Consider the following 21,108-nt stretch of genomic DNA (forward strand, 5'->3'; position numbering starts at 1 on the left):
GCTGAAGACATTTTCATAGGAGGGATCAAAAGAGGCTAGTGGGGCGTGGAGTAGCCCTAGCTCCCACTCCAAAGTGCGGCCACTCCACACCCCAGTAGCCTCTCGACAAAATTTGCATATAGATTAGATTATAGTTTTATAAAGTTCTGGGCCATTTACAGATTTAATGGCCATTAACTGTTTTATTAAAAAAAAACCATGGAGCTATGATACATTAAAGGAACTTATTAGGTAGATCTGTAATGGTAGGTTTCCTTTAAGTAGCTCAAAGTTAATTCTTGGGAGGGGGGTGACCTAAATAAACCATATGGTATACATTATTTTTATGTTAGTAAGCTATATATGTATGACTACCAATAAATCAATGTCTTAACATTGCCTACTTAGACAGTTATCACATGTTTTTACATCTTTTCTATGTTTTTTGGGATTTTAAAGAAACAAGGACCTACAAATCTCCTCTTACACCATCTTGTTGGAGATGTAAAACAGGTAGGATTTCAAGAATTCTACTGAAGTGTTAATAATTCAAGTCTTGTTTTATAACTTCCACACTTTTATAAACCACTCTGCAATGCAATAACTGCAAAAACACACATTGTAAAGTCAATACATCTCAAATATGTATTCTCATGTTTATGTTCAGTCTGTCATCTAGTACTCCCGATATACAATGGACTGTCAGCTGATCATGTTGAAATGGGTACCATGGACTGTTTTATGAAGGACAGGCACTTTTAAATGGGGCAGTTATTGGTTTCATATTATTTATGTACAACATTATGTTTAGTTTCTGGTTTGTTTGTATTCTGCCTCTGTTTGGAAGGCAGATTAATAAAAATAATATATTTTTAACATCTTTCTCTCTTGATTGCTGGGACAACTGTATAATACAGTGCACTGCAATTATATAGAGAAATATGATAGACATGCTCAGGAACAGATAAGTGAAATGTATCATGCTTAATTTGTTTATCCATATTTACTATGTGCCTGTTTTTAAGATATTTAAGATTAAAATATCGCCCTAATCTGCTAAGGAATACCTTACTACATCTTGGTAAGGTGAACTGAGCTTTAGTTAAATTCTAACAATGTCATGTAGGAATTCAAAGCAGGATGGGGTAATTTTGACCAGGGACCTTTGCATGTCCCAAGCAAGCAGATTGTGTCTCAAACACAATCTGAGGTAGGGGAAGTGTCTTAAAATAATAATGAAATATAGAGACCGTGCTGCCTCAGACAAAATATTGATGTTTCATTCTATTTAATCAGCTGGACTTTTCTATACACAGAGCAACCTCTCCCTGGACTACAAAATTACCCTTATTGATGTGGGATTAGTAATTGAATACTTGATTGGAGGAGCTTACAGAAGCAGCTACACAAGGAAAAGTTTCCGCGCCTTGTACAATAGTCTCTACAGAAAACAAAAGGTAATTCTTTTTTTTGTCCCTCGTCCCTCTTTTTTCACCGACTGATGTAGAATTTACTCTCATACTGTATACAGCTCATACAGACTGAATAGGCTCTTTTAGACTTGTATATAGACTTATATATAGATTTATATAGTCTTACATTAAGTCACTTACACTTCTTTAGACTCACTTCGACTCATGAACAATTACATAGAATGCCTTAGGCTTACCTTATATAAACTTTTATAGACTCCAATAGACTTTTATAATAACAAGAAATAACAAGGCAATTAATTGTCAACAAAATCAGGCATGTATTTTTTTCCTTCTTTGATCTCTCTGCCAGAAGACCAACAATTCTACCAACAGCCTGGCGCGAAGTTTATCTCATCTTTCCTTAAGCCAAAACAGCCAGATGAACAGCAAGCTGCCTTCACCCGAAAATACCTTGCATTCCCAATTCCTCCGGGCAGCACAACCTTATAAGCGCAAGGTGATCCTTCCAAGTTTTAGATCCAGTTTAATTGAAAATGTTATGGTAGAATCAAGTTTCTAATCTACCTTGTGCATGTACTATACTTATGACAGGTATGATCCGTAGCAGAAAGTCATTCACCAGAGAAAAACAATATATCACTATAAATGTTAGTTTAGACATAAAGTTTAGAGACTAAACTTGAGGATATAGACTGCAATGTGCATCCTAACAGCTCACCTTGATGCTACCAGGTTATGCTTATGAGATAACACGGCTGACTTCAACTGCAAAATGTTACCTTGGCAAAGGGAAATTCCTTTTAATGCACTTCATAGAACTGCATCTTACTGTCTGCTATTAGTAGTATTATCTGGGGCCAATAGTAGGGGTAGCCAATATGGCACAGAAATTTAGCATTGTGTGCTTTGCCAAGCTGCATATAGCGCAGAAAATCCATAGCTCAACGCAGTGTAAGTATAATGGATACCATTCAAAAGTTTGCTTCACCACCTGCAAAACAAAAATCGCCACATAAAATCATAAAGTGAAAAAAGGCTGCTTTCTGTCATTGTGGAATGGCTTTTTGCCTTTGTATACCATAAAAGTGGTACCACTTAATGACCCAGCTTAGTTAGAGAACTTCTGTCCTCAAAAAGCGAATGTTAATTATTTAGGTCTTGAATACCAATAAATGTTGATTTCAACCAACTATAGCTCTGTCCCACAATGAAAGTAGTAGGAGTAGGAGATGAAAAGTAGTCTAAGGTTTCAAGTGAAAAAATTGTGGAAAATCTAGAAGGTTTGTATAGTCACAGAGGGTGATACATGTGTTATAGTTATAACAATACAATCTTTTCTTTACTTGAGTTTTCATGAATTGACAGGGAACAGCCGTATAAACATGACAAGTCAGGTTTTATGCAATAGTCATAAATTTGAGAACAGTCATAACTCCTGAATTATCCAGGTCAAGTATGCAACTGAAAAGCTATTTCAGGTTTTATTGTTACTTGTAATATAATTTAACAGGTCAAGCTGAACTTGTAAATATGCTGTGATCCAAGATCATAATCAAAATTAACCAAATATGCAATAAAGAGGTTCATTTTAGTATACTGTGCACAAGGTGCAATGAACCTGTAATTACTGAGACTTTTTTTTAATAATATTTTCAAACATAATTGAAAATCTCTTTTTTACATATTAGGTGCTTCCTGGTATAAGACAAAGTATAAAACGTGTTTAACTCCAATTCTCAAAATGGAGAACATTCCTGCACAAAATGTATAACATCTGGAATAAGAACAGTTTTAGCCACAAGATTCATGTTACAGAATCATAGCCTAAACTTGAAGACATAATGACCTCACACTTGCAACAGTATTTTTTTCAAAGTCAAGTCTTAATCATTTCTGTAATCTAAAAATATGCTTGAATCGGGGGGCGTAACTACAGCAGTAGCAGCTGATATGGGGACCAAAGTGCATGGGGGCCCCAGCTTCCGACCTTCTATTTAGACATGCTAGGGTCATTTATCAAAGATTGTATGCCTGTTTTCTGGCGAGGCTTTATCCTATGCCATGCAGAGAGCGCTGCACGTATGATATCTATATTTCTGTAAAGAAAACACCATTATTATCATTAATTCATTGTATACATAATTGTTATGTTAAAGGAAAAGACAACGTGCACCGTGAAGTCAAAGAAGAAACCTAAGGATGAGATGAGTTCCATGGAGGACCCGGAGCTAGCTGGTTTTGTTTATCCCTACAATGATCTATTGGTTTGGGCTGTGCTAATGAAGAGACAAAATATGGCAATGTTTTTCTGGCAGCATGGAGAAGGAGCCATGGTGAAGGCAGTAATTGCCTGTAAATTATACCGAGCCATGGCACATGAAGCAAAGCAGAGCAACATGGTTGATGATACCTCTGAAGAGTTAAAGAAATATTCCAAGTATGTGCCATTAAAGGTAGATTAACTACAATATGATGCAGGGAAAGACACTGTGCACTTTGCCACTTTGCTATATTCTATCTAATGCAGTCTACTTAAAAGGTCTGTTTTATCATACATATGATAGGCTGGTCAAGATCTAGGAGTATATTTGGTGGACCAAGTCTGTCTATACATTACATGTGTCACGTAAAGCTACATTTGTCTTGGCCATGTGGAAAAAAAAAAACATAGTCAAGAAACTATTTCTATGATTCCTGAAAGACTGAACAGAAATTCTGTTTCCTATATAACTTGCTCTGCCTGTAGATTTCTGTTGCCAGCTGTCATAACAGGTATTTATATAAAAAAACATATAGATTTGAGTGAATTGATGAAGTCATCGAGGCTGCTGTTTACATAAAAACCTATAATCAATGAATCATGTCATTAATGTATATCAACAAATTTGGCATCTCCCCTCTGTCCCATGTTGTCCTCATAGGTGTAAGCTTAAGCGTGCTGACCAATCTGATTCAAGAGTCGTGCAATAATAAAACAGCAGGATTTAGGAGAGTTGCATGAGTTGCATAGTAAATAATTCACGCCTGGAACATTGCGAAGGTCTTAAAAACTTGAGGGTCGTAAAAACAAAGATCTGTGATTTCCCCCCCCCCCACACACACACACTAAGATGAAAATATTATAGGTGACTTCTTTTCTAACATGAATCATTGTATACCATGGTTCAGCTCTATGCATAGTAGATGCTGCTAAATGTTTAGATATCAGTTGTGCGTAGTGAGAAGAGATTACCATACAGTTATCCAGCCTCTTGTAAAATGACCTACTGCTTCTTTAAACGTTGGTAGTTAATTATCTCTTGACAGTGTTGTGAGAGGGATCTGTGGACCCTACCTGGTCAATGGGCTTAGATGCCACTGAGAGCAGTTATTATATGTTTGGCCATACAGTTTCTCTGGTGGCTCTCAGCAGTTGCTGTTCATATTTATTTTCATTTATATTGAAGCCCTGTAGTCACATGACCGTATGGGGGACATATGTGCGGCCACAAGCTTGCGGGCATACATATGCTCCCCATAGAAAGCAATAGCCGCACAGAGCAATACGGTGAGGCACCGTACTGCTCTGTACTCTGGGAAAAGATAGGCATTGTCCTATCTTTCCCTGTGTTATGGGCTGTGTGTAACGGATTGCTATGGAGAGGGTGAGGGGGTCACATCGCTGCTCTACATCGCTGCTGACGTATGCTGTCCGACCTTAGCCGCGCGGGCATACATTAGTGTGAATGTAGCCCACAGTGGATTCTTGAGAAAAAAAATTACATAAATTATGTTATAAATTATAAAATGTGATTTAACTCTAAGATGTATATGCACATCTTAAAACTGAAATATTTGTTTGGTACCTTATTTTACACAGGGAATTTGGCAAGCTTGCTCTAGACCTCCTAGAAAATGCCTTCAAACTGAATGAACAAATGGCAATGAAACTTCTGACATATGAGCTAAAGAACTGGAGTAACTCAACATGCCTGAAACTAGCAGTGTCGTCTGCCTTGCGCCCCTTTATGTCCCATACATGCACACAGATGCTGCTGACAGACATGTGGATGGGGTGCTTAAAGATGAGAAAGAACTCTTGGCTCAAGGTGTAGTTTACAGTAATCAACTGATTACCAATGTTGTATATGGTTCCATTGTTTTATACATCATGTATTTTATATGAATATCATATCCCCATCATTCTAGTTAAAAGATGTGTGACTGTTTAATTTCTGTTTAGTATTTCATATTGATGAAAATTAAACCATCCATACATTATAAGCGAAATGCTAAGGTGGCAAACTATCTAAACCCTAAATGTTTGAACAATAAGTGCATGTGTCATGAATGGGAAAAAAAAGAGAAAACCCCTGACAGACACCACCAGCAGTAGCTCTTTTTCCAGAAAATAGAAGCAGTAGGCAGTTGGAATCAAAATATCTGAGGATTTTCTCTGTGTATTCCCACGGGTTTGGTGAATTCAGTCCATTGAAATGGAGGTGTCATATCTAAATGGTATGGCAAGCCTTATGGATCAGTAAAAGTAGACATGCTAATAGCTATAGTTGGTAAATGTGTTGTTTACCATAATATGCTGGTTACCTGACAGCATCTAGGATTAGGTGGGTTTATAGAAAAAATTTCCTACTTGGTCCAATTTAGCATCAGATAAAGAAGTTTTCCATTTTTTTAAATGTTTTAATAAAAAAATAATTGCTGCAGTATCTATTAACGATTGCTTATGAGAGTCCCAACTGTAGACCTACAAAGATGTAGGTGTCTTCTGATATCTAAGTGATCATACTATGATTACTATTACAGCTTTCTGCAATATCCCATATGTTTATTATAAAACAATGAATAACCATTTTGTTTTAGACAGTAAATTATACCATACTTTCTTCTTAAGATCGTTTTAGGAATTCTGCTGCCACCTTGCATCTTGATGTTGGAGTTTAAAACTAAAGCAGAAATGTCACATGTACCTCAGGCACAGGATTTCCACCAATTTGCCAGGTTTTATGTGGAGAGCCCTTCTCCTAATATAAGGTTGGAACACGTAGTGGTGAGTATTTCTACTCTTTATTGTGACTCTTGCATTAGGTATATATAGTACTGGGTGGGCCATATATATGGATACACCTAAATAAAATGGGAACGGTTGCCGATATCAACTTCCTGTTTGTGGCACATTAGTATATGAAAGGGGGGAAACTTTTTCAAGATGGGTGTTGATTATGGCGGCCATTTTGAAGTTTGCCATTGAGGATCCAACTTTTTATTTCATATGGGAAGAACGTCATATAATGCAATAAAATTATTGAGAATTTCACAAGTAAAATGGGAACACCATAGAAGAAATGCTAGCACAGGTTTCCAGTATCCATTGTTTCAGATGCTACACATCGCGTATCTTCACAGCATAAACAATTGCCTTCAGATGACCCCAAAGGTCCGAGACTTTTTTTATCCTTGGGGTCATCTGAAGGCAATTGTGTATGCTGTGAAGATACGAGATGTGCAGCATCTAAAACAATGGATACTGGAAGCCTGTGCTAGCATTTCTTCTGTGGTGTTGCCATCAGTGTGCAAAGAGTGGGAGGGTTGCAATCAAAATCATACACCACATACATCAGTTATTTTTGGCCCATGTAAAACCACATTAAAATGTGTCAAAAAGCAACTGAATTCTAGTATAAAATTATGAAACAAATTCTGAAATGCACGTGTGAATGGTCGTGGGTACCGAAATATTCAAACCCCTTTAAATGTTTCACTCTGCTCATAAATGTACACTCTGCATTCCATCTTGAACGAAAAAAAAACTAGAGATGTGGATATTTTTCCTGATTTTTTTTTTTTTTTTTAAACAAGAAAAACTGAACTATCACATGGTCATAAGTATTCAGACCCTTTGCTGGGACATTCATATTTAACTATCATGCTGTCCATTTCCTTCTGATCCTCCTTGTGATGGTTCTACTCCTTTTTATTGGACTCCAGCTGTGTTTAAATTAATGGATTGGACTTGTTTAGGAAAGGCACACACCTGTCTATATAAGCCTTCGCAGCTCACAGTGCATGTCAGTGCAAATGAGAATCATGAGGTCTAAGAAACTGGACAAGTAGCTCAGACAGAATTGTGGCAAGGTAAAGATCTGGTCAAGGTTATAAAGGAATTTCTGCAGCACTCAAGGTTCCTAAGAGCAGAGTGGCCTCCATAATCCTTAAATGTTTGGGTCATCCACAATTCTTTCTCAACCTGGCAGTCCAGCAAAACTAAGCAATTGTAGGAGAAGAGCATTGGTGAGAGGGTTAAAGAAGAATCCCAAGATCACTGAGCTTTAGAGATGTAGTAGAGAGATGGGAGAAAGTTCCACAAAGTCAGCTATCACTCCACCAGTGGGGGCTCTATGGCAGAGTGTGCTGACGGAAGCCGTTCCTCGGTGCTAGAGATGTGAAAGCCCTCATACAGTTTGCAAAAAAATCACATGAAGGACTCCCAGACTATGAGAAATAAGATTCCGTGGTCTGATGAGATGAAGATTGAACTTTTTGGTGTTAATTCGAAGGGTATGTTTGGAGAAAAGCAGACACTGTTCATCACCTGTGAAAAAAAATCTTAGGTGACAGCAATTACTGTTAAGAAAAAGGAATGGATTCTCACCTATTGTATTCAATGGTTTTTTTCCTGAACGCACATGAAACTTTCAGTATGCGCTGCTTTTTTTCTGGGTGAAAACAGCCTATAAAAGTATATAGGGACACATCAAAAATGTTCCCTTTGCAAAAAATCATGTAAGTGCAATACATTTTTCACAGATCCATTTCTATAGAAAACAGTGATTTATTTTTTAACGTGCGTGAAAAACGCAGTAAGCACTGATCAAACATGTACGTCCATAAACTGACACACTGAACAAAATGTGACAGAAGATTTATTAGAATCTGATGGAAATTGTCAGTTTTTCACTGACCAAACTCTGGGGAAACTCTCCAATGCTCTTATGAAATGGCCCTCACTTTAAAAGATACGTTCACCATCTTTTTTACTTTTCCTTGTGTTTTTCAGCAAAACTTTGATGCTGAAAAAGGAGCAAAGAATTCAATTGAAGAGACGAATCTTCATATACACGGAAGCCTGTCCATAACTAGAAAAATTTGTGAGTTCTACAGTGCCCCTATTGTCAAGTTTTGGTTCCACACTGTGAGTGTCTTTAGCACATTATTACCTTTTTTATTACCTACATATATTTATTTTTTACATCACTATTACAGGTACTTGTACTGATTTTATTTTTTATTATTGCTATTCTAGATGGCATACTTACTTTTCCTAATGCTGTTTACATATGTAGTACTGGTGAAGATGGAGCCAGTGCCCAGTGTCCAGGAATGGCTAGTTATTACCTACATTTTTACTAATGCTATTGAGAAAGTCAGAGAGGTAAGTGTTCTTTTAACACTCTGAACTGGATTCCAGGTGTAATATGTATGATTTGAAGGCATTAAACAGTTTGAATATTTAATTCTTGTTGTTAGATTTAAATCGGCTATTTCAACAACCAAATATAAAAAAAAAAACATCCACAGCACAACAAAAAACACTAACAACCGTGAATGAATTGAAGTTTACATTCTGACTGCTGTCTTATGACCTAGGTAACTCGGTGAATGCAGTATTAATCAGACATGGGTAAAGTGGCATCAAGCAGCTCACAAGGGTTGTGTCTTTTCCATCAGATCTAGAACCCCATGTCTGTTGGTCCTTGCTTTAACAGCATAATTCACATAAAGTTCAGTGCTCTCTGTATGAACTATGCTCCATAGTATGTTCCTAAATGTAATAATAATTCTCACTAGTCAGTACATTTCTGTAATATTATATGTTATATGCATACCTCCCAACCTTTGGCCGAGAGAAAGAGGGACAAAAGCCCCTCCCCCTTTTTTCTAAACCACACCCATCATCCCACCCACAAGCATAGTATAATATTAACCTTGATGGTCCCCACATGGTTATATGCCCCTTTTCTTTGACCAACCCCCCATTAACCTATATAACTGCACCCAATGCAACTCTTCAACATCTTAAACATATAAAACCCCTTGTTAATTTTATCCTCCCTTTAATCCTTCCCCTACCCCTCCTCACATGGCGTAGTCCCTGTTCTCTATATTCCTCATTCTGTGGCCCCCTGTTCTCCATCCTCCTTCTGTAGCTCATGTCCTCCATCCTCCTCCTGTCTCATCCTATCCTCCTCCTGTGGCCTCCTGTCCTCCGTCCTCCTCCTGTGGCCTCCTGCCCTCCATTCTCCTCCTGTCCTCCATGCTCCTCCTGTGGCCTCCTGTCCTCCATCCTCCTCCTGTTCCTCAGCCCATCCTCCTGTCCCCCAGCCTCCTCCTCCTGTCCGCAGCCTGCTCCAGCCGCCTCCTGTCCTGCAGCCTCCTTCTCCTACTGTCCACAAGCCTCCTCCTCCAGCATCCTCCTACTGTCCCAGTCTCCTCCTCCTGTCCTCCAGCCCACCTGTCCTCTATACTCTTCCTGTGTCCTCCAGCTCCCCTCCCCCTTCCCTCTATCTTCCTGTCCTCCAGCCTCCTATTCATGTCCCACATCCTCCTCCTGTGTCCCCCAGCCTTCTCTTCTTGTCCCCCAGCCTTCTCTTCTTGTCCTCCATCCTCCTCCTGTGTCGTCCAGCCTCCTCTTCCTGTTCCCAGCGCTCCCTGTGCTCTAGCCTCCTCCTGTGTCCCCCAGAAGCCTCCTCCTCTGTCCCCCAGCAGCCGCCTCCTGTGTCCCCCTACAGTGCACACATAGAGTCAGGGTAATACGTCATATAGGATAATGGTTGACATTTATTGAAAATCACGGAACACAACGCGTTTCGGAGTATCGAGGACTCCTTTCTCAAGTGGAATGAGACTGAAAGTAGCATTCACATAAAAGCAAAATAAAACTAGCAGAGTTCATCTAAAATAAAGTTCCATAAATATATATATATATATATATATATATATATATATATATATATATATATATATTATGGAACTTTATTTTAGATGAACTCTGTTTAGATGAACTCTGTTTTATTTTGCTTTATGTGAATTCTACTTTGTCTCATTCCACTTGAGAAAGGAGTCCTCGATACTCCGAAACGCGCTGTGTTCTGAGATTTTCAATAAATGTCAACCATTCTCCTATATGACATATTACCCTGACTCTATGTGTGTGCCATACCAGGCAGCATTTAAGATATCTCTTCATACTCCAATCCTGACCGTCCTGGCAACCGTGCCTCGATTTCTACTGTCTGAAGGCACCTCCATTCATTCTACTGAGCGATAACTAGTGTTGTGCCTAATAGAGCACAACCTGATCCGGTGAGCCTCAGTCCAATTGTATATCTGTGTCATCACCAGCTATTTTTGACTAAAACTACTACTCTATGAGCGCCACCCGGTCTTCCCTTGTTCGCCTTCCTATCTCCTGTGTCCCCAAGCAGCCTCCTCCTGCCCTCTATCCTCTCCCTGACCTACAGCTTTCTCTCCCTGTGACCCCCTGTCTTCTGGCATTAAAAAACCCCTGTTTCTTACCTTTCCTCATTCCCCTGCTGCAGTCATTTCTTCTCCCGGGCTCCAGCCAGGGGCGGAGGTACCTTCTCACATGACTCGTGCAGCAGGCATCATGTGAGGAGGTAGCAGGGGCTGATCCCGCCGCCTCCTGGCTCCGATGCTTCCGCTGCTCTTCAGCTCTTATCTACGGGACCAGAAGGTGGCGGGACAAACCGGGGGAGAAGGGGGCAACCCGTGACATTCACCCAGCCGTCCGTGATGATGGGACAGAGCCCAAAAACCGGGACTGTCACGTCGAAATCGGGATGGTTGGGAGTTATGTTTATACATATGTTTATGTTGTCTGCATACCAAAAAGACAGGGGAGAGTGATGTTTTCTCTATGTGCTGCCTATAGGTGACATTTTACGAATGCCACCGATTTAGTAGAGAGACAATTTATAATTACCCCTTTGGTGTTTTTTCTGCAGCCCCCAAGTGTACTTACCAATCTGCAGGCTCCTGGAGCTCACATTGCATTGCACAAGTCTTTGGGCCAGAAGTGCTGGTGGGTCACAGAGCCTGCTTCGGGTAATCTGTTGCCTCTTCTGTGCTGGTGCTAAAGACGTAAAGTCTGTTTGTTTTGGCCACGACTAAACCACTACCTCAGTCACCAAGGGGTTATGCTGGAACTTTTCTCTTAAAGCTATATATGTATGTATGTATGTATAATACACTCAACTCAATACATGCAACAGTTCTTCTATAACTTGTCAGATTAGCTATTGTCATTGAAGCCTGGTATCCAATACTATATGTAGTATGATCCCAGGGTAGTGTAATCAAGCATTTAACTTGTTTGCAAATGATTGAAAACGTGTGGCATTCTATTATGCAGAGGTGTTCATTGTTGATCATATCAGGTAGGTCATATGGCCACCGCATTAGACTTTGTGGTTTCTGCTTTCTTATCACTAGGATCTCACTCAGAGTAATTCTCAGTATTATTATGCACATCAGGTTTCAAAACTTCTATGTGCCTGGTGTTCAATGAAGTTGAAATATCCCTTTAGAGCTACGTGATGTTTTATAAAGTGTGTAGGGTCTGAGGGTTCACATCGTAAATAAACTCTGATTTTATTAATGCCATTTCTAATATCAATAGTGTTGTGAATTTAGCACTGATATATTAATTCAGGGTTTTCTTGACATGGCAGCAGTAAATGTGTAACACAGTGGTGAAAAGTCCACAGGAGAGCACCCCCTTTAATGAAATGTCTACAGCAGATGCCCCTTTACTGAAATATCCACCCCAGATGCCCCCTTTTAATAAAATGTCCACCCTAGATGGCCCATTTAACTAAATATCCACCCAGATGCTCCCTTTAACGAAATGTCCACCCCAGATGGCCCCTTTAACTAAATATCCACCCAGATGCCCCCTTTACCAAAATGTCCACCTCAGATGAACTCCTTTTAATAAAATGTCCACCCCAGATGGCCTCCTTTTAATAAAATGTCCACCTCAGGTGCCCTCTTGTAATGTATTGTACACAGCAGGGCCCTCTTGAAAGAAAAAATCTATACTCACCTTCCGGGTTCTCCCCAGCCCCCTGGTTCCATCTTCTCCTTGTGGTTCCGTCTTTTTCTCATGGCTCCGTCTTCTTCTTCTCTGTCTTATGACACGGAGGTCACGTGTTGCAGGCCCTTACAATATGACATCACGTGACACATAGTGGTGTTCCCGAGTCGGAAGAGCAGAAGATGAAGCCGTAGGGCCTGGGAGAAGAAGCCGGAAGGTGAGTACAGACTTTTTTGTTTGTTTGTTTCAGACTGATGGCGGATCTTCATATAGGGCCCGGGTATGTCGGGTATGGGTATGTCCCGCCCATACCGCCTACATGAAGATCCGCCATTGTTAACAACAACCAGAACTGCCCAAACAGGAGCCCAGCTGTCAGTCAGCCGGCTCTTGATGTGATTATACAGGATCCTCTTCTGAGCCCTTGCTAGAACCATTAAGCAGTGGTGTCTACATATTAACAGGAATATGTCTTTATGACTCAAGTTTTCATATAAAAAAAGTTTTATTTTTATAATATACATATTTCTAGGTTTTTATTTAATATTTTTCATGTATATATATGTTCACAATTGTATGTTTTGTTTTGTTTTTGTTTTTTTAAAGATTTTTATGTCAGAACCAGGAAAATACTCTCAGAAAGTCAAAGTCTGGTTGAATGAATACTGGAATGTGACAGACTTCATAGCTATTATTTTATTTGTCATTGGTTTTGCACTACGCTGGGCTGACCCACCTCTTCAAACAGCAGGGAGAATAATTTATTGCCTGGACATCATATTTTGGTATACAAGACTTCTGGATTTCTTTGCTGTAAACCAGAAAGCTGGACCTTATATTACTATGATCGGGAAGATGGTAAGAATGAAACAGATGTCATTTTGTACTACTACATCCTTTCCTTATGATAAGTGTTTTTGTTAATATATTTAATTACTTCTTGCTTAAAGGAAGTCTACTACTCCTCCAAGCTTACTGTACTGCACTGTAATTTCAAAAATACTTGAATTATTTCTGTCCATTATACAACGTCTGAGAAATAACAGTTTAAGCAATATGCTAATGAGGTAGTGGGTACAATGAGGTCTTTTACTTGGCACCTAAATCACTGCTATTCTTACCTGGGCCACTACCCTCTTCATCAGATGAACAAGAGATCTATCTCATGAGAAGAATTGGAACACACTTGGAAAAAGAGTGACTTGAAATGGGCAGTAATGGCAGTGCTTTTGGTGCTGAGGACATGACCTGGGTATACCAATGGCTTCATTGGCATACAGATTAAAGGTATGTTTACACTTTTCTTTTCTGGAAAATGTATTTCTTTACCCTTTGTGTACAATGCATAATGCTGCAGCCTTTAGGAATTGTATGGCTTGATATTTTGATATCCATCATATCTATATCCTTTTTTTTTTCTTCTAGACTTCAAACATGTTTGGCATTGTGATCATAATGGCCATTGTTCTCCTGGCATTTGGTGTGGCAAGGAAAGCAATCCTTTCTCCGTCGGAGCCACCTTCTTGGACGTTGGCTCGTGATATTGTTTTTCAGCCATACTGGATGATGTTTGGTGAGGTCTATGCTAGTGAAATCGATGGTAAGGCATAATACTGGTAGTAATAAACAACATTTGTGCTGTAAGAAAGGATTAATATTATCTATTTTCCTATTTTCTAGGTTCTAATAGATTCATATAAGTATAGATATATTCTGCATATAAAGGCTGATCCTACTCCTCTTTAATTAAATGTGTTGTCTTGTTTCAGAAAATAAATGTTATTGTTTGCTTGAAAGTTATAGGGGAACATTTAACATGTTATGTGCACCAGGTTTTAGGCTTAAATCTTACACAACACTTGTGAATGATCACCATGGGGAGGCATTTATCAGTTCCTGCCGTAGAAACATTGAAATAATCTTAATTTCTTTTGCACTGCATGAATTTGTGATTATTTTATTTTTGTAGCTACGCCACCTTAACACAATGTGGGGGGGGGGGGGCCTGGCTGCTGGCAGATTGGACCGACATGGGGCCTTCCTGTCTCATGCCTATGTAATGTGTAAAAACCTGCATTTCACAGGTTTTCACTCACAACTACGCCATATCGGACCTGGTGTAGCATTCTTTCTCCAATGGTCTGTTCCTCATGATGTATCCGCCACAACAGGGAAGCATGGCCTTTATCGTACGCTGGAACATACTTCTATGTTCCACTACTGGCACCAGTACATGCCGCGGACACTCTTCTGAAGGGAATCCGACCTCCCCGTGCCACTTACCGGTTGGGGGGAGGGGTCCAATCCTCCGATGCTCGGGGTCAATTGTTATACTTGGGAGCAATTGGGTATCAGACTTTGTGAAGCGTTTTGGTATTTTATCCACAATGTGTAAATTTTTTGAAAGACCCGTTCATCTAGCCAAAAAATTTCAAATTTCAAAATTACCCTCGATTTTGTTTTAATCACTGCAAAACAATTAAAGAGTTAACAAACTTCATAAAAGTTGTTTTACATATGTTGAGGGTGTAGTTTCTACACAATGGTAATTTATGGGGTTTTATTATTGTTTTGGCCTCTCAATGTGACTTGAAATCTGAGCAGGTCCTTCAAAAGTATGATTTTGCTTTTTTTGTGAAAATGTGAAAAAAAATAACATCTAAAGTTCGAAGTTCCATAACATCCTACAAAAAGGATTGCTTAAAAAACCATGTCAACATAAAGCAGACATTCGGTAAATGTTAGTTATCAAGTCTTTTTGCTATTATGACTATGGGGCTCATTTACGAAGGGTCGCGGATCACACTTTTATCGCACTGTTCGTCATACTGTTCGTCTTTTTCGGGATTTGCAGGGCAAACAGGTATTTTGACAGGTATTTAACTGGTGTCTGTGCTGGGATTGTGGCACACACAATAGTTTTTTGGCGCAGCTGCGCTGGCTTCCATGGAACACAAATTTGGGGGGGGAGGGTGTTTGCCGTCGGACGATCCGACTGATTCAGACTGAGTGCGGGATTTAACTTTCGAATTGTGTCACAATCCAATGCACTTACATACACCACTTTAAAGATGGTGAACTCCGTCAGACCTGAATCGCGGTAGAGTGCATTATCCGCATACCCTATGGGGTACATTTACTTACCCGTCCCGTTGCAATCCCACGGTGCGTTGTCCGACGAGGATTCAACTCCAACGCGATTCACTAAGGTCGTGTGTCCAATTTCCTGCAGGTGACGCTGCTGCGCCGAGGTCTGCTGGAGTTCACCTTCATCTTCCCGGTGCATGTAAGTGCGTGATCTTGCGACACACTTCGTTTTTTAAATTCCGTGGTTTTACCGAATCTGGGTTGTCCGACGGTTACGCCCACCCCCCTCGATTTCTGTCGCGTGCAAGCCGCCGCCGATGCGCCACAATCTGATCGTGTGCGCCAAAATTGCAAAACTGTGCAAAAACAGAAATATTCGGGAAAACCGGACGGAATCGCGGTCCGTGGACCCTTAGTAAATGTGCCCCTATGTGTCGAAAAAATTAGAACATTGAGAATTTTTCCAATTTTCACCAAATATCCGTTTTTCATAAATAAATGCAAAACATACCACCAAATTTTTTCAACTTACATAAGGTACAAAGTGTCACTAGAAAACAATTTCAAAATCGCCTGAATTTGTTAAAGCATTTCAAAGTTATAACCACTTACAGTGACATATGTCAGATTTGAAAAAATGGGCCATGTCAGGAAAGTGAACAGTGGCTTTTGCGGCAAGGGGGTTAAACACACATGCGATCAGTAGAAACTCCTCTCCCAGGAGCTTGAATTGTGTTTCTAAACAATTGAAGCACACTGTGTGAACGTGGCCTGAAGCTTTCTATAGAATATCAGAAAGCAGAGATTTACAAAAGTTGGAAGTATATTTTGAAAATTGTATAACTTTGCATTATTAGTGGAAACTGGACAAATCCTTTTAATAATTTCATCTCCTTTCAGCATGTGAAGAAGATCCAGATTGTCCTCCTGGCTCGTTCATCACCCCTTTCCTGCAGGCTGTCTACCTTTTTATACAGTACATCATTATGGTCAACCTTCTTATAGCTTTTTTCAAGTAGGTACCAATGGTATGTTCATATGCATAGCAAACAGGGCAATGGCATACTGGCAACTAGGGTTTAGTGGATGTGCAGCCCGGACTTTAGCCATAAGTTCAGGTCCAGTGTTCTGGCTCACCCAGCCCATGAACTAGCTTTTCACCTTAACCACATTTGGCGTATCTATACATCATGGTGCCATTAAGGATGTTTGTAGAGGGCTTACGGACTGGTATTCACCAATTGCAGGTGTTAACTCTTTAAATGCTTTGTGCATACTGCCATTTTGCCTACGATCATCGCTGTGATGTCCTATTCCCATGGTGGCCTAGAGTCTATATTTGACTTCAGGCCAGTCTTTCAGCACAATGTGTACGTCGGTTAGTACACAATGTCAAGGATCAGCAATGATCTTGGTGGCACAATGTTACAGATCAGTAGCCAGTAGAGAACCTGAACAGGTCCGCTCGTCACTACATGTAACCAAGATGTCTTTGTCTAGCAACCAAAAGCCCCTAGGCAAAAGGGGTGAATACTTATTACTGTATCTTGATTACTCACTACTAGCCTTATATGAAGGCTGAATGCATAGGGCAGAGCCCTCTGTATACATGACAGGTGTCTGCTCAATTATTCATCGGGCACCTGCCATTATCTGCCCTCACGGATCACAGCAGTTAATCTGTTATGCTAGTAGGTTATGTGTGTAATAACGTTTTACTATCTTTTATTTATCAGTAATGTGTACATAGAAATGAAGTCCATTTCTCACAAACTGTGGAAATATAATCGCTACCGATATATCATGATGTATCATGACAAGCCATGGCTACCTCCTCCGTTCATTCTGCTAAGCCATATATATCTGCTCATTCATCGCCTTTGCCAGCATCACTATCACACTGAGAGTGACCAAGATGAAGGTGATGTTGGATTAAGTAAGTAATTCCTATCTAGGTAAGAGTATCCTATCTGTTCTTCGATTTTTAGTATCCATTAGAATATTTTCAAAAGAGATATATAATGGTGACATAAATACTCTAACCCTTATAGAACTCAGCTAGAGATGAGCGAGCACTAAAATGCTCGAGTGCTCGTTACTCGAGTCGAACTTTTCCCGATGCTCGAGTGCTCGTTTCGAATAATGAACTCATTGGGAGTCACTGGGAGACTTGAGCATTTTTCAAGGGGACCAAGGCTCTGCAATAAAATGTGTCATTTTATTGAGAAATAAGGAAGTCAGTCCTGTTTCTTCGTTTTTTTTTAATTCAATGGAATATTCGTGGAACTTCAAAAAGGAGAATGACCCATTTTAAACATCTGCAATGTGTTCTTCACACATATTGTTCTTCACATACTATTGTGAAGAACACCGTTCGGCGCACGTGTCTTCGGATAAGTTAGCAGATGTACGGAAACATCTGCAATGTGTTCTTCACTGTGTTCTTTACTGTGTTCTTCACGTAAATGATCCTGTGTTCACTGTGTTTTCTGTGTTCACAGTTTTCACTGTGTTCTTCACTGTTCTTCACTGTGTTTCCTTAAGTGAAAGATCGTTAACGAGCAGGCGAAATACTCGTCCAAGCAACGAGCCATTTCGAGTACGCTAATACTCTAACGAGCATTAAGCTCGGACGAATATACTCGCTCATCTCTAAACTCAACCCTTTTTCATTTTTACATTTCTGTATTTTTCTCCCCAGTGTCAAAAAGCCATAACTATTTTTACTTCTTTGTTCACAGAGCTGTATGAGGGCTTGTTATCTGTGGAACAAAGTGTACTTTTGAATGTTCAATTTAATATTCAATGTCTTGGAAAGCTGGAAATTAAAATTTCAAATGCAGTAGAACAGTAGATTGTTGGTACAATCATAGAGATAGCAAATCGGTCCTGCGTGCTGGGCAGATCTTACAGAGCACAGTGCAATGGACGGGAGTTGTTTACTCATAGTGATATATGATGCAAGGAGCCCCTACTGGTCAGCGGAATTGCAGACACTATAACAACTGTTACAGGGCACTGTTCCTGTAACATCAATAATTGTCCCCATATTGAGAAAAGAGAATTGCTCAATGGCAATTTTTATTGGCCACAACTATTGTAGGCATTAAAAATCAGAATTCAGATTATTTAACCAACCCTTCCACTGTTTCATTATGCATATGCTTGACGAGCTGTGTAGGTTATCTAATAAGATCTGTCAAACTAAACTCCCGACTGTTCTAGAAAATAAAGCAACCCCAAAGGCATGACGGACACGAGGTAGCAGTTTAGTCAGTGGGAAAATGTAAATTCGCCCCATGCCTTGATGCGTTTAATCAGTAGCTCTATTCTACAGGGCTTTATGGCTTGATTTGACGGTAGCGAGCTGTATAAAACAGTATTTTCCCTGTGATTAACACACTTGCAACCCACGGTTCAGCTTTGTTTTCATCCTTTTAAACTGCCTAATTAAATCCAGCTCCTTGCTGACATTATTGTACTACGTGGACATTCACAGAATCACTTTTAATGTACCACTGGGAATCTCATTGTTGTTAGAAATATCAAACAGAATCCTACCTCCCTAGATGTATTGCTGGGATTCTTAATGAGCGCTCTACATAGAGCAGCACTGCCGCCTTGTGGCCCAGTTTCCAAACTGTTTCATTTTTTGTTATTGTTTCAACTTGTTTCAACGTGGGTTGAATAAAGTTATCAGTTTATTAATTACAACCTGTAAATAAAGTAATTAAAAAAAATATTATTTAGATCTAGTAATTTTTTTCTAAATATTTTTTTTTTAATTAGAACTCTATCTCAGTGATGATGAATTGAGAAAACTCCATGATTTTGAGGAAAAATGTGTGGAGACATATTTTCATGAGAAAGATGAAAGTTTGCACTCAAGTGACAGTGAAAGGATCCGTGCAACAACCGTAAGGTATGATATTAGGAAACCAATAGTTATATACTGCAATGTGCATTCTTACGTGTGGACCCAAAGGGCCTTACATGAGTACAGATATGGTGCAGGCTCGTACAACAGTGAATGTCCAGAACCGTGTGTGACTATCAAAGAAGCCTAGCATGACTTTGTGACGCTGCCCATGCAGGCTCCCATAATGCCGTGCAGGCATATATCCGCCAAACCTGAGAGGTTTCCGCAGTGTGGTCAGTAATGACTCCCTTATAGAATAAAAATTTGATACAGAGAACATCGAATTTTGTGTAATGTTCACAAGGAGGCAGGACTTCTGTAGTGTGACTGTATGAGACCAGGGTAAGAGACTAGGAAGGTAGAGTAAGAAGATTGACAGAGAGGGAGAAACATGAGAATTCTCTGGGAGAGATGGCAATTCTGTTGAGTAAGACTTAGGAGGTACAGCTATAAGGATAATGGAAAAAAGTTGGAAAATGTTAAGGTATGCATTTTGTGAACTAATCTGTGTTAAGGTCCAGGAGGTCACCATTAGAAATCTCTCTCGTGCTGTAGGATACAAATGTAGAACACTGTATGGCTGCTCTTTTTTGGGGAAATTGTACATACCAGGCATATTGACTTTACAATAAACACAATTTGACAATTTTAGGAAATCTACAAAGTGTATTGTATGAAATTGCACCGATTTCAGTTGAAGGAAAATGTACAGTACCTTCTCTATCACGTTCTATACCAAAGTAAACTGCTCATAAAACGGGAAGAATCCATTGCTTCTTCACTTTCCACTATGATCAGGCACACTGTATCTGATACTTGCAGTTTTGATGGTGGAAGTTCTGATGTATTTTTCTTTAAGGTAACCCCAAATAGTAGAGACCCACTAAAACAACGTCACCATGGTAACATTTGATCAAATTGCATAAGTCCACTAAGATCATTTTTTTTAAACATCAGGATTTAATAGTGACTGTAACCTTTGTGCCTCACATACCTATACCTCTTAAATGACTGACTCTAAGGTCTCAAAGAAAATATGTCAAAGCTTGTCAAGAATAATTTGTGGTGGATAACAACAGATGACAAAGCCATGAGATGGCAGTCAAAATGGCCTTTCTTCATGTATAAGTGGGTTTTGGCTTAAGAAGGATTTGCATTCTGGTTAGGGCACTGCCCCCAACATAATAGCACCAGAAGGGAATAAATTGCAGCACAAGTAGTACCTCTCTTTGTCTTTTGACCTCCGGGATAAGGTTGGACTTGGTTGGAAGCAGATAACTGTTGTGTTATCTGCATTATTATCTGTATGTGTTTCTACAGTATTCATCATATGGATCCTCCTATTGTTTTTGTTGTGAGTTTCCAAGGGTTTCAGATCTATATAATGAAAGGTGATGCTGCTGAAGAATAGGAAAAATTTATTAGCAATTACATGGCTTTTCCAATTTCTTCCGTTCATCTTAACCATAATGAAAAGTTGCCAGAATGAAGCAAAAATGCCTTTGTCCGCATTCTGAATCCTTTCTGTGTGTGTGCATTCTACCTTTCCTTCACACCATCCCCCTCGCTCCGCT

The 21,108-nt window shown here is 39.6% G+C and overlaps 1 protein-coding gene across 1 annotated transcript in view; it reads left to right on the top strand.

The window, feature by feature from the left end:
- TRPM6 (transient receptor potential cation channel subfamily M member 6) overlaps positions 1–21,108 on the top strand; it is a 127,695-nt gene that overhangs the window by 61,526 nt on the left and 45,061 nt on the right. Inside the window, exons 13-25 of the mRNA XM_072150941.1 lie at positions 439–492; positions 1,296–1,436; positions 1,765–1,911; positions 3,572–3,852; positions 5,275–5,503; positions 6,307–6,462; positions 8,470–8,604; positions 8,716–8,844; positions 13,135–13,386; positions 13,954–14,128; positions 16,516–16,630; positions 17,352–17,551; positions 19,405–19,537. Of these exons, the coding sequence (XP_072007042.1) occupies positions 439–492; positions 1,296–1,436; positions 1,765–1,911; positions 3,572–3,852; positions 5,275–5,503; positions 6,307–6,462; positions 8,470–8,604; positions 8,716–8,844; positions 13,135–13,386; positions 13,954–14,128; positions 16,516–16,630; positions 17,352–17,551; positions 19,405–19,537 (2,147 nt within the window). The remainder of the gene's footprint in view (positions 1–438; positions 493–1,295; positions 1,437–1,764; positions 1,912–3,571; positions 3,853–5,274; positions 5,504–6,306; positions 6,463–8,469; positions 8,605–8,715; positions 8,845–13,134; positions 13,387–13,953; positions 14,129–16,515; positions 16,631–17,351; positions 17,552–19,404; positions 19,538–21,108) is intronic.

Source organism: Engystomops pustulosus, chromosome 1, assembly GCF_040894005.1.
Source record: "Engystomops pustulosus chromosome 1, aEngPut4.maternal, whole genome shotgun sequence".
Lineage (NCBI taxonomy): Eukaryota > Metazoa > Chordata > Amphibia > Anura > Leptodactylidae > Engystomops > Engystomops pustulosus.